Source organism: Rhizopus delemar, genomic scaffold (genome assembly GCF_000149305.1).
Source record: "Rhizopus delemar RA 99-880 supercont3.2 genomic scaffold, whole genome shotgun sequence".
Taxonomy (NCBI): Eukaryota; Fungi; Mucoromycota; class Mucoromycetes; order Mucorales; family Rhizopodaceae; genus Rhizopus; species Rhizopus delemar.
Genome location: NW_027137828.1, coordinates 1,159,518 through 1,171,599, shown reverse-complemented (window position 1 = coordinate 1,171,599; position 12,082 = coordinate 1,159,518). Strand labels below are relative to the sequence as shown.

Here is a 12,082-nt window from a genome sequence, read left to right as displayed (position 1 = left end):
GCAGATAAAAATTTGAGAATTAAAAGGAGATGGTACTTGAAAACTAGTGAATGAGTCTCTATGTAACCTCTTTATTAGATTTCAAGACGAGAGAGAGAACTCATTTAATCAAACTACGCCTTTATATAGGAAATAAAATTATTCAGGGACCGAAGTGAGTTCAAGGTCAATTTTAGTATTGAACTTGAATAATATAAATATTGTATATGGTTAATATTGTAGATGAGTCTTAGAGAATATGTAATATATAATACTATGTATTCAGTACTTGTTATTTTTTATATAAGATTTGAGTAATCTCATACGAATAATAAGTATTTAATGGGGTAAATACGACAAGTGGCATCTTCTAAGACGGTTGTCAGCAAAGATACCAATGGACGGCCTATAGCGCCTATTTTCTTTCCTCATTATTTTCAGCACATTGCCTTTTTTTTAAAGACGAATGTTACAGTATCTAAAAATAGACAACCGAAGCTTTCGAATGATGTATAGAGTACGTCTGTACGCTTAATTTTAGCTCCGCTACAGGCTTCCAAAAAGATGGACGGTAAATCTTTCATTTAGCCTGCATGTGAGTGTCAAGCGCTCGACAAGGTAAGATAGTTGATTTATCTGCAAAAGTAATACCGTTCGCCAGGCATTCACTTAATGCGTCGTCATCAGGTGCAAAATTAATCTCAGCAAACTTAAGAGTTCCAACTTGTTGAGTGAGGACTCCTACGCGAGAAGGATATTGTTGAGCAACCAAATGGAGAAACTCGATTTTCGATTCCTTGCGACCTGTCATATCGATAAAGACACTGCCTGAACCATGGCCTGTTCGCCATATACTGGTCTTAGAGATCATCGGGGCATCCAAAGTGCTCGGTGTGGGCGTAACCATGTTAGCCGTCGAGGAAGAATTAGTCGAATGTAACAGTGATTTACGGTTTTTGGTCACTACCCGTGCCCAAGATCGTTGTGCTGATGTTTTGGACGTTGATGTAGCCTTGGTGTTGAGTTGAGGCGACTCGGCTAAGCCACTTTTCTGGTTGAAATTATTTTTGTCGGAAAGAACCATGAAGAATATAAATAGTAGACTTTGTAATGTTTTCTTTTTAACAATTAAGATTGTCTTAAATAAAGTTCAGTCTCAAAAAGTATTCTTTTGGTTTATCTTTGTTATTACCTTTTACTTTACCAGAACATAACACAACTGTCCCAATGCACCGCTTGTTTTCGATCCCCTCTATCTCCATTTGCGGCACTTTAATCGGTTTTTGCTATATGTTATTTACTTTTACATGACCTTGGCTATTGAATGATATACGACAAGCCATAGACTAATTTGGTGACCATAACGCTACAAGCCATAAAAGAGAAAATTACAAAATATTGGGACAGTTTTGTCGCTCACTGTATATTAATGCTATTAAAATGACTTGTATGACACTTGCTGAGGAGAAAAGGCTTACGATACGTGAAAAATTCCATATTCCGATTTTTGCAAAAAAGTAATGTTTTTATTAAGAAGCTGTGTGCTCTTCTAGATACGTGTTTCAAACCAAAATGGGGTAATAATTGGCACGTATTGTACATTATTCCATGAGAATGCTAATTTATGAGCATGATTCTCTCGCAACCTTAAAGAGTTAAATGCGGATTTAAGATACAGAGTGGAATATACTGAAGCTCCTTTTAATTCTTCAATGAGTTCAGATATTTTTGGTAAAGGCATTCGGTCAATAGAAGATAAAAGAGCATTAATACAGTGGGTGGAAAAATGGTTCCAATGTTTTCGATTTGCAACTTTAAAGCTTTATATCTTTGGAACTACAAATGGTAACGACTCACAAAAACATGCATTTTGTAGCGCCTTTACAGCTAATATTACTGAAAAAAAATTTTGCTTGTATTGTTACACAATCAGGAAAAAATTAAGACTAAATACAAAAACCAACATTGGAACCATTTTTCCACTATGTGCATTATTTTATTAATATCCTGTATGACCGCCTTTTGCAGCAATTACAGCCCTACAGCGATCTGACATACTATCTATGTATCTCCTACAGTCTTCTGCTGTAAAAGTAGACCATTCTTTTTCAACGCGATTCCATAATTCATGCACACCTTTTGCCCTAGTATCATAGGCACTTAACTTGAGCTTAAGGTGGTGCCAGATGTGCTCTATTGGGTTTAGATCTGGACTTTGTGAAGGCCAGTTGAAGGTATGATCACACTTGAAGTTATTGTCCTTGAACCATTGCCTAGCTAGCTTAGACGTGCGTTTAGGATCGTTATCCTGCTGAAAATAGATGTTGTGAGGATGGTAACCGTAGTACTCAAGGCTATCCATAAGAGTTATACCATGTACTCCGACATAATCAGAAGCCTTCATTGTGCCTTCACTAATCCAGCATGCATAACCACATCCGTCATAGGTAATACAACCCCATACCATAATGCTACCGTCCCCTCCTTTAACTGTTAAGTCGAGATGATGGGGTTGAAGATTATCATCAGGTCGACTCCAAAAGTACCTGCAACCATCTGAGCCATAAACATTGACTTTTGTTTCGTCACTGAATACCATGCGTCTCCAGTCATCGCTTGTCCAGTGTTTGTGCTCTTCCGCCCATGCTAGTCGTCTTGCCTTCTGAACATTAGTCAATAAAGGCTTTTTTATCTTTATCTTAGCATGGAAGTTCATGCTTTTCATAACCTTAATGGTGCCCGAGTAACTGATAGTGTGGCCAGTGCATACTAGATACTTATGGACAGCCTTCGCAGTCTTGAGGGTACCATTAATAATCTGCTTACGTATATAAGACTTGGTGATATATCCATCATTCATAACTCGATATGAAAACAGTATTAATAAGCTACATGTAAAATATATCCAATAGATAGGCTACAGGTTAATTCGGATAATCTTCATTAAGGATAAGATGCTGCGTAATTGCACGGTTAAATTATATTAAATCCAGGAGCTAAATCACAGTCAGCCGCAGTCAATGATATACGAGTATTCTATGACAAATATAACAATAGAAGAACACGTAACCCTTATCTATTTGTCATCAGCTATATGATACTCATTAATTATTAATCCATGACATGAAATATTATCCATGTATGAAAAGTATAAATAGAGTACAATTTTTTTATTAAATAAAACAATCTCTTTATCGAGTCTCGTCCTCTCTTATTCCTTTTTATTCTCTTGGATAAATCAATACTGACGATGTACGATGGTTTTGGGTAAAGTAGAAAAGAAAAAAAAAAGAAAACAATTGCAAAAAACTTTATTTTAAGGTTACCAGTGTGACAAGGTAAAATAAAAATTAGATTAAATCTGCCGGAATAGTCTCAGTCCGGACATATGATATCAAATACCTTTTCATTTTAAAAGTCAAAAAACTGCACCAACCGACCTCCTCTTTTTGCTGAGTGCTCTTTATATCAATACTCCGCAACTGACTTTGAAACTTTTGTCAATAAATAGTAACAGCAGTAACTCTTTTTGTTCCAAGTTTCGTAATGTTTACTCTTAAACTGACAGAATTATACTGGTATTTCCGAAAAACTGAGTTGCGCTGGTGCAGTTTTTTGACCCACTGTATATCTTATTGAGTGAGTGGCTTGATATCTTGTATTGTGATCGTTCTTCTAATCTTCAGGTACTTTAGCAAGTGTCATCTATAATTATGATTATGAAAACTTTTCATTTGTTCTTTTGTATGTCTGTCATAGATTATCTTTTATTCTGGGAATTCCTCACTGAATTGAATAACGTTATTTTACGCGTTATTTCAATTATGTGAAAGGTTAGCAATATTCCTGACATTGCATTGGATTTGGTTATTTTAGTTGATACTTCTTCTTATCAAAGAACTCTCATGAATACAATACATATTCTAAAAGAACATGTTTAATTGGAATTGATTGTATGATCTTATTTAAATAAACTTATATTTTATTTTAATTATGATCTTGTATTAAGACTTATATTTATTAATGTCAACTACAATCAGTTGCTGTTCTACAACACCTCAGTCCCTGAAGATAAACAAAAAGTTATAATCATATAAATATCTCCTCTTAGAATATTGCTTTTGATTTTACTTCATTTTTGACAAGACCTCAATTATATTCTTATGAATTCTACTTTCAATAAAAAGAATATCTTCAAGAGCTTACATATAGTTTTTTTTTTGATCTTTAATGAATTCAACAGGTCAAACCTTTTAAAGTCAAATTATCTCCAGAGTATCAATTTTATGTTATCTTAACAAGGAAACTCTGTAATACTTTTTACTGTTTGATCTACTATAGAAGATTTGGTGGTTACTTATTATAAGCAAATCAAATTTACAAATCTGAATACAAATCTTTGATCTCAAATTCTTTTAAAGAAAAATCGTGTTTACTTCTAAGCTCTTAAGACCATATAACAAAAGGAAAGAATTAAGACACAATACAGCAAACTTTGGTAGCTTTTGACTTCTCTCTAACTGGTGCAAATACAGGAAACTATGAAAAAAATAGAATACCTACAAAATCATCAAAAACAGCATATAATCAGAAAATCCAAAGAATAACTTCAATATCTTATATTTTTAACTTTACTTCCTACAATATACTTATCTTAATTATTCCATCTTTGATTATTTTTAAATAAATATCATCGAAAATAAACGTCTTTTGTCTTTACTTAATATCAAAAACAAGAAGTCCCTTGAAGCATATACACTTCATTGTAACCCTCTTCTATTCCATCATTTTATTTTATCTTATTCATAACAGTTTGCTCTACTCAACAGTTTTTTTTTCTTTCTTTACATTTCGAAAAGAAAAACTTTTCATTGAATTGTTATGGATCATACAAACTGATCTTTCTTGAAACCAAGTATGGCAAATGGCGGTAACAGAGTCATTATGTGTATATTTAAATATAATATTAAATACAAAAGATAAACTATAGTCAATGTACGAAATGTCTTGTACTAAAGCCAAAAAAAAAAAGATGCTATTTTACTTGATGTAGAGGTCAAGGTACTATAGCTGTATTCACATAGCTATTCATAGCTCTACGTTGATAACAAAAGCCAATCTATTAGATATACAAGAATCACGGTTGAATTTAGAGCTAATGAGTAAACAGATATTTTGAATCTATACTCTCGATTTTGACACCTGTTTTTTTAATGGGATATAACAGTTAGCATAACGATGGTCTTACTTACCATGTTATAGTAAGCGATGCAGTCAATTTACTAATAACAATTTTTAGATGAACCAAGTCCTATTGTATTCTCAGTTAATGGCTGAAAATATCTGTAATTTGTAGGCGCATGTCATCAGAATTATGATAACTTTTAGAATATTCAAAAATATGCAAAACGTGGTTCACATTTTTTAGTGAGGTAATACAAGAAAAGAAAGAAAGAAAGAAAAAATAGCAACATAACATAGATATGCCATACAAAATTACAGCGTTCTTCTTATATCGCCTTATGAGGAAGGTTGAGTATTTATATGATACCGTATATTTGAGTTGAGATTATATTTACACTACTATGAACAACCGCATTATAGACTAGATGGATTTAAGAGCTGGAATTTTCCGTAATCTGTCTACAATCAAGGAATATTCCAACATAAGTAGCCGGTGCTTATGTGGTAATGTTCATTCTTTTATTCAGTATAATAAAAGAGACAAAAGCTAATAGAGAAAATAAAAAATTAACAATTTATGGGTCTATATGCTATGTATAATTTATTGATAGAAATCACTAATAGAAGACATAAAAAAAGATAGTGGATAGACATTAGTCATTATCTTCTTAAAGAGTCAAGAAACAATAAGATACATTAATCGCTGCATCGATAGTATTCGCTGATTAAAGCTACGACGATCTATAATCAGTAAAACATGTTTTCAAAATATTCTTTAGAGCAAAGAAGGAAATAGTAAATCTGTTAGGGATTTTTGGTTAATTCTAATTCTGTGATGCTAAAATTACACATGAATACTTATTTACTGGCAGCATGGATATAATTTTTTTTTAAAAAATAAGCGTACGACAGGGCCTTAAAAACAATATTGAACCGACCACATTGCTTGTCATCAGTTACATCGAATTCCCTAGAAATCATAAACATAAAAGCATTAATCTAACAGGAGAAAAATAAAATAAAAGAATTCAGTAAGACTGAAAGAAGGAATTGAAGCTTAGGTATGTTTTGACCGTGTTTATAAAAAAAATGGGCATGTGGCTTCATTGCTATTTGATTATCAGTAAATGTTAAAGTGTGAAAACCCAGATCTAAATATTTATTTTACATGTACCAAATTATATGTGGCTAAGTAAAACATTTATATAGACAAGATACTTCTTTATAGCCGTATGAGTACAACAAACATGAAAGCTTTAAAGACACAAGTTACACTTATTTTATTAGTTACATTAAGAACTTAGTAGATTATCTCATAATTTCAACGAGAATTTACTTTACAACGTTGTTTATAAATACTTAAACCTTTTTATATTTTATGGCTATTGAGTACATTTTGATAAAACACTGTCAATGTCTTTGATTTGTATCTTTGTAAATCATTCTGTGTTATAAATGACAGAAAATTCCCTTCTCTGTATAGTTGCAGCTTCGGGTCATAAGTAAAAGTGTTTTCATCCTTTGCGATCACCCTATCCTCTCTCGGCATAATTCTGTAAATCAAAGCGCTAAGATAACTATCTTGGTAGAAAAATTTGCAGTCACGAAAGTCAGGTGTCTGCAGTAGCCTATCCTCTTTAAAGACTAAGCCTAGCTTTCTAGCTTTTGACATCATCCACCATAATGAGTGACAAGAGATAATATTCCCTGTGCAGCTTGACGTCTTTTGGCCCCCGACATCTGCATGCATACCAGGAAACCAAACTTGTTCTAATATCTGGAATTTGGAATTGAGTTGTTGCTTATCGGAAAAGTGCATCAGGGTTGGACGAAACCAGGCACGCTGATCATGAATAGACAGCGCATGATACGCATGCTTAACGATAGGTGTCAGCTTGGTATCATGAAAGCTGTGAAATCTGTTAAACAAATTATAAACTAAGAATAGCAATGAGAATTGATTTTTTAAAAATTAATTTAAATTTCTTACAAATGGGCCCACCAAGATACCAAGGCAACTTTGGTACACCAAGTGTACCAACTGTATCAAAGCATCCCAAGAAGTAAATATATGGCATTTGACAACGGTTATCTTTTCGAAATTTGATTGAATCAATGCCACTAGGCCGATGATGTTTGCCTCGGTTTCTATATAGCATGTAAGCTTCTTCGGTCTTTGACAATTTTTCTTTTGGTAAGAGACCGACATTATTAATCATTCCTGCTAGGCTTCTAACAGCATAGGCTAATTAAAAAATAGGAATTATCTTTCATGCAAATGAAATAGAGCTTTCGTATTAATTACCTCCTCTACTAAATCCAAGTAGCCAAATTTCATCTTGTTCATTTCTGTAATTTTTGCAAATGTATTTGTAGGCCGACGTTATTTGCCCACTAATTCCATACCCAAATACACCTCCAAGCATTCGGTATTTGCCTGTACCTAGCCCAGAATAGTACGTATGTATTTGCTCCCAAAGTTTTCCCTTCGAATCATATACATCTCCATTAACTAACGATTGTGAAAATTCATAGACATTGGTTTTTTCTAAATCAACAAAATAAACAAGCGTAACATATAGCTCTACTTTTAATCGATTTGCATTGTGTACCTGAAGGCGTCTCCCATGTTCCATCAAGACAAACTATAATACGTCGTACCTTTGTTTGAGTTAAATCCATTATTTGAGTATAATATAAAATGAGCACAGTGAAAAGAATTGAACAATATTTATATACAAAAGCTATACTAAAACAAAGTTACACAAGTTGAGTCCGTTAGTAAGGTCATAAATATAATCATTGACATTCGAGTCATTTTTCACAAGTGTTGGGTTTTTTTTTTTTTTTTTTTTTTTTTTTTTTTTTTTTTTTTTTTTTTTTTTTTTTTTTTTTTTTTTTTTTTTTTTTTTTTTTTTTTTTTTGGCCCCAAAGGGGTTCCAAAAAAAAAAAAAAAAAAAAGGGTTTTTTTTTTCCCCCCCCCCTTTGTGTTTTTTGGAAAGGGGTTCCCTTAAAAGGGGGTCTGTTTTTTGGGGATTTTTAAAAAAACCCCCCCCCCCCCCCAAAAAAAAAAGGCCCCCCCCCCAAAATTTTTTTTTTTTTTAAAAAAAAAAAAATTTTTTTTTTTTTAAAGATGATTGCATCAATCGACCTATAAAAAGGTATATTAATAAGCTTACGGTATCAAAGTTTAGTAATAATGCATAAAAAATTTATTAGTAAGAATTCCAGTCCTTGATATTAGATCTAATGATCTACTGCTGTCACCATCCATGGGTTAACAGCATAATTTAATTTATTGTGTATTTTAATGAATGTATTAATCATGAAATAATCCAACCGGCTATTGGAGTTAAAATATAGTGTCCCAAATAATAATATTAATTGGCGTTATAGAGATAAAACGATCAAATTAATAAAGAATATACCATAAAAAAGGCTCGATTCTTAATTTTTTGTAATTCAGTAGTTAGGCTACTGATACATAATGTGGTCACTGATATTATTACAGTCGAAACCAAAATCTGCATCATTGCATCGCCATGTGAATTAATGTCTGTTTGTATTTGATTAACGATATCAATTTTGAATAATTTATTAGGATATTATATTAAATTCTGGTAAGTTGATAGTTTTGAATTAATAATAAACTTGAAAAACAAGGCTTTAATATAGAGTTTCAAAGGTGCTTTGATTCTATAAATGATTATCAGATCTTGTAAAATAGATCAGGCTTGAAGTATGATGAAATAGCTTAATAAGGGCTTGGAGTGGTTTGTAATGAGGAGGCTTATTGCTTCAAGGAAATTGTTTTGATTGCATTTAAAGACTAATATTAAATAGATTATAGACATAGTTTGAATTATTGGATATTTATATAAAAATATGACAGAGAAGTAAGTTAAAAGGAATAAAAAGGTCGTCTTTTTTATATTCAAAAAGTATAAAGCTTGAGAAAAGGATTCTTCAATCAGAAAGCAAACCCAAAAAAGATATAAAGTCTAAATAAAATAAAGTTGAAATAAAAACAAACTTCAAATGAAATTTAGTTACAACATGTAGCCATGACCGTGGCTTGATTTGACCTTGTTACTATTGCTGTAAAGTTCATAATTAAGTTTGGTTTCTAGGCCTTGAGATATGAGTTTCTGGTAAAACTTGAATATAAAAGTGGATGAGAGTAAGTAGATTCATTTGTTATAAGTGGCCACCAGTTCTTGTGAAGTAGATCAAAATTGTTTTAAAAGATAAAGTAATTTGATTTGAGTAAAAAAAAAGGATGGGGGGATAAAATGAAGATTATTGACTTCAAGGAACTTGACCTACTTGTATGATAAGGTAAAGATCAAAGAGTTTTTATAAAAAAAAAAAAGGTTGTCAAAACGACAAAATGTTACTTGATTTGGCAGTGTGAAATCGGAGTTTGTAAGGTTTATATATAGTGTTATGTAGGCTTGATTTAAAAGATTTTGTTGCGAGACTAAGGTTTTGAATAGAGTTTGGCTCTCAAAGTAGTGATAGATTGAATGTAGTTTTGCTCGTAACAACTATAACTAGATTTTGTTGGGAATACTTATTTTGTTAGCAGAAAATGATAAAAAGGTTCTTTCCGAATTTATCATTTATTTGCCTTCAGAATCATATAACATGGCTCGTTCACTGCATAATCGAAGTAAGCACCATCAAATCTAAGTTTCCTGACTTCAGTGGTGAGAATTGAGTGTTAACGACGCATGATTAATACACAGTGGCTATCATCGAAGAGACTCAACTTCCTTAGTATATCAAGAAAATCCATAATAATAGAGGTACTAATTGGTATGAGAAGCAGAAGCTCGTTTGTTTTGGAATTGCTCGCAGCATTATCCTAGAAAAGCTATACGTTTTCGCGAAATTATGATTTCAAGCAAATGTTATGTTAAACAGAAAAATTTGAAACACATCAAAGTCTCAAAAGTCTTATTAAATATAGGATGTGAATGAAGTGTACTGTTGTTTTGTATATAGTTGTGTAGTTATTTTGGGAAGACTATATGGTCAAGCGATATGGCGCCAAACAACTAGATAAACCTAATTAGTTATATTGTCATATCAGTTAAGCTACCAAATTAATTGTACTTTAATCTCTTTTTTGCTTTTATATCGTAGTATGATCTATGCATACTACTAACTAAAGTCAAGATAATGTAAGATTGAATTGATTTATTAAGAGCTCTTTTGAGCGCTAGGTTATTTGTTTATTTTTCTCTTTTGCGAAGTAACAAAGTAACACCAATGGTTTTTTTTTATTTGAAACAATAGAAAATGATGAATCAATTCATAAAAGCTCAAGTTGAATACAATATATGATTACATTCAGGAACCACATAAGAAAATATGTTGAAAATTCAATGTATTTACAGTCCGTCAATTTAATGGCTTAAACTCTTTGTGCTACTTCGTTTTCCTTGCCCTTCACACAATGCTCATTTCATCAATCACTCAGCGTACAAAGATTACACCCTATTCGTTTAATGTGCTGTTTAAACGTTATTTGTCAAGCGAAAGTATTATAACAGCCGAAGATCCTATACATAAAATAGATTTAAGAGTGGGCAAAATAATTGATATAAATAATCATCCAGAAGCAACACATTTGTACATTGAAAAAGGTACATTTTAATCAATCAAAGCATTGCACAAAATTAAACAGAACTATGCTGTAGTGGATCTCTCTACTGAACAAACAGATTCGCGCACCATTGTAAGTGGGCTTGTTCCATACATGTCAAAAGAATCACTGCAGGTCATTCGGTTTCTATATATAACAAAGCTAGAAACTAATAGATCATGTATAAAACAGGATAGAAATGTTATTGTTGTAAGCAACTTGAAAGCAAGCAGATTTAGAGGGGTATTATCCCAAGGTATGCTACTTGCTGCTTCACTTGAAAATAAAGTTGAGACCTTATCACCTCCATCCACTGCAACCTTGGGTGAAAGGGTTCAATTAGAAGGTATTGCTTTAGGGGAGGCAGTAGATGTATTGAAACCAAAGCAAAAAATACTTGAACAAGTTGTACAATATTTGAAAACAAATCAAAATGGTATTGCTACTTATAAAGGCATTCCACTCGTCACCTCTCAAGGGCCTGTCTCTTGTGATATTAAACAAGGCCAGATATCATAATCTATCTTTCCCTAACTATTAGATAACCATAAATCAATAAATCGAAACTTAGAAGCTAAGTAATCCACATAATTTTTCTCTTAGTTAATGTTATACTTATGAGATAATACAAGTATTGTAAGCAGATCATATGCAGTACAACTTATTGCTTTTTAATACAGGTGTGACTATAGAAAACAAAGAAATAGACAATCAGAACATTTTCTCCTTCTTTTCTTTTGAAAAAGAAGACACAATTAAAATTATACAAACAAGATTAAATAATGTATATTGGTAAGCTAGGCTTGTAGATAAGTATTTAATTATTTTTTTTAAGTAAATTGCTTACTGTATGTCAAAGAAAGTCAACATTTGGAACAGCTTAGTGTTATACAGAACACTTGCATGAGGATCTGACAACTATTTCTATACTAATGGAAATCCACGCATGCAGATGCTGTGCGTGAGTTTTTTTATGTTATTATTATTTTTTTTCAGTTAGTGCTCCTTTTGTAACTTTGAGCCATGTATGTAAAAGTACCGTGGTTGATACAAACTAACAAGGGCATTTTTATTATTTTATGGTTAAAAAAGTGATTTATGTATTACAAGCGCGCGACTGCATTATTTACACACAATGAAATTATTTTTTAAAAACAGATTCATTATTTATGATTGTAAGTGCTGATAAACTAGATTCTTGACGATTCGTTGTTCTCGGTGGCTGTCGTTTCTCCTCATCTTTTTGTTCTTCAAGATGACGGCGATAAA

General features: G+C 32.1%; 4 protein-coding genes across 4 annotated transcripts; 1 reads left to right on the top strand and 3 right to left on the bottom strand.

Annotated features, from left to right (window-relative positions):
- Positions 1–559: 559 nt before the first annotated feature.
- On the bottom strand, positions 560–886 carry RO3G_02680 (uncharacterized protein; the record flags this gene model as incomplete). The annotated part of the gene is made up of 1 exon (XM_067657271.1): positions 560–886. One exon carries the CDS (start codon positions 884–886, stop codon positions 560–562), a length of 327 nt encoding a protein of 108 aa, XP_067513372.1.
- A 1,022-nt stretch (positions 887–1,908) lies between these two features.
- On the bottom strand, positions 1,909–2,446 carry RO3G_02679 (uncharacterized protein; the record flags this gene model as incomplete). The annotated part of the gene is made up of 2 exons (XM_067657270.1): positions 1,909–1,961; positions 2,056–2,446. The coding sequence occupies 2 exons, from the start codon at positions 2,444–2,446 to the stop codon at positions 1,909–1,911; spliced, it is 444 nt and encodes a 147-aa protein (XP_067513371.1).
- A 4,607-nt stretch (positions 2,447–7,053) lies between these two features.
- Positions 7,054–7,589, bottom strand: RO3G_02678 (uncharacterized protein; the record flags this gene model as incomplete). The annotated part of the gene is made up of 3 exons (XM_067657269.1): positions 7,054–7,082; positions 7,154–7,408; positions 7,469–7,589. The coding sequence occupies 3 exons, from the start codon at positions 7,587–7,589 to the stop codon at positions 7,054–7,056; spliced, it is 405 nt and encodes a 134-aa protein (XP_067513370.1).
- Positions 7,590–11,071: 3,482 nt separating this feature from the next.
- Positions 11,072–11,332, top strand: RO3G_02677 (uncharacterized protein; the record flags this gene model as incomplete). The annotated part of the gene is made up of 1 exon (XM_067657268.1): positions 11,072–11,332. One exon carries the CDS (start codon positions 11,072–11,074, stop codon positions 11,330–11,332), a length of 261 nt encoding a protein of 86 aa, XP_067513369.1.
- Between the last annotated feature and the right edge of the window lie 750 nt (positions 11,333–12,082).